Source organism: Setaria italica, unplaced genomic scaffold, assembly GCF_000263155.2.
Source record: "Setaria italica strain Yugu1 unplaced genomic scaffold, Setaria_italica_v2.0 scaffold_226, whole genome shotgun sequence".
NCBI lineage: Eukaryota > Viridiplantae > Streptophyta > Magnoliopsida > Poales > Poaceae > Setaria > Setaria italica.
The window spans coordinates 1-854 of record NW_014576880.1 but is presented as its reverse complement, the minus strand read 5'-3'; the positions used below and the strand labels follow the sequence as shown (position 1 = coordinate 854).

The 854-nt window shown below is 39.2% G+C and overlaps 1 protein-coding gene across 4 annotated transcripts in view; it reads left to right on the top strand.

Moving 5' to 3' along the window:
• Nucleotides 1-816, top strand: part of LOC101763402 (nucleolin) — a 4915-nt gene extending 4099 nt beyond the window's left edge. For 3 of the 4 annotated variants that reach the window (XM_004987347.4, XM_012843204.3, XM_004987346.4), the window contains one exon: nt 206-816. In XM_004987347.4, the coding sequence (XP_004987404.1) occupies nt 206-814 (609 nt within the window). In that variant the 3' untranslated portion in view covers nt 815-816. The remainder of the gene's footprint in view (nt 1-205) is intronic. The other variant, XM_012843205.3, reaches the window with a different exon arrangement.
• Nucleotides 817-854: the final 38 nt, after the last annotated feature.

The window sequence follows — 854 nt, the reverse complement described above, 5'->3', positions numbered from 1 at the left end:
AAATGTCATGTTCTTTCCACATGAGTAAACCATTAATTGTGATATTTCTTTACAAAAAAATGATGTCGGATTCATTCTATTAACCTACCAGTTGAACTCGCTTTATGCGTTGTACAGCATTATACCGAACTGTTCTGCTGGTCTTATTTTTAATAGCGCTTATACTTTTTATATTATAAGAAGTTCTAACATTGTATACCTACAGGGTTGCTCTTTCCTGCCACTTTGTAGCCCATGTCGTGGAATATATGTGTGTCCATATTTTTTAATGGATGTTAATCTTTGGATAAAAGAGGAAGAAGGATCTCCTGACACACCGTTGTTTAGTGGGTATGTTGAAATCGACACTTCTTTTGCTGGATTCGGATCCGTCCTGATAGGACGGTTTCAGGGCGAAGTTTATGGCGTGAACATGATATTTGCTTTGCTAGGTAACAGCATTGAGACTGTTATAGAGGTAAATGCAGAAGCAGAACAACCATCAGACGTGAGAATTAGTGCCTCAACTAGTGGGTTTGATGAGGAGATTTCACTATATGATGGCAAATTTTGTGGAAGTGGGTCAATGTTCAAGCATATAGTGGCTGTGAAGAAGCAAGAGGAATTGCACGTTGTTTTGAAAATGAATGAGTCTACATACAAATGGACTTTTAAGGCTGGAATTGGAGTTGTTATAGCACCTGAACACCCAGTTTCCGGTTTTACTCAGTACTTTGTCATGAATGTGTCTTTTAGAACAAAGGGCAAAGCAGCATCAGCTTGGCAGTGGAGTTGCATATGCAATGACGTTCGTGTATCGAGAATGTGTCTGTAGAGTAGCAACATCTGATCTGGACGTATCTGAAGCTCAGTGT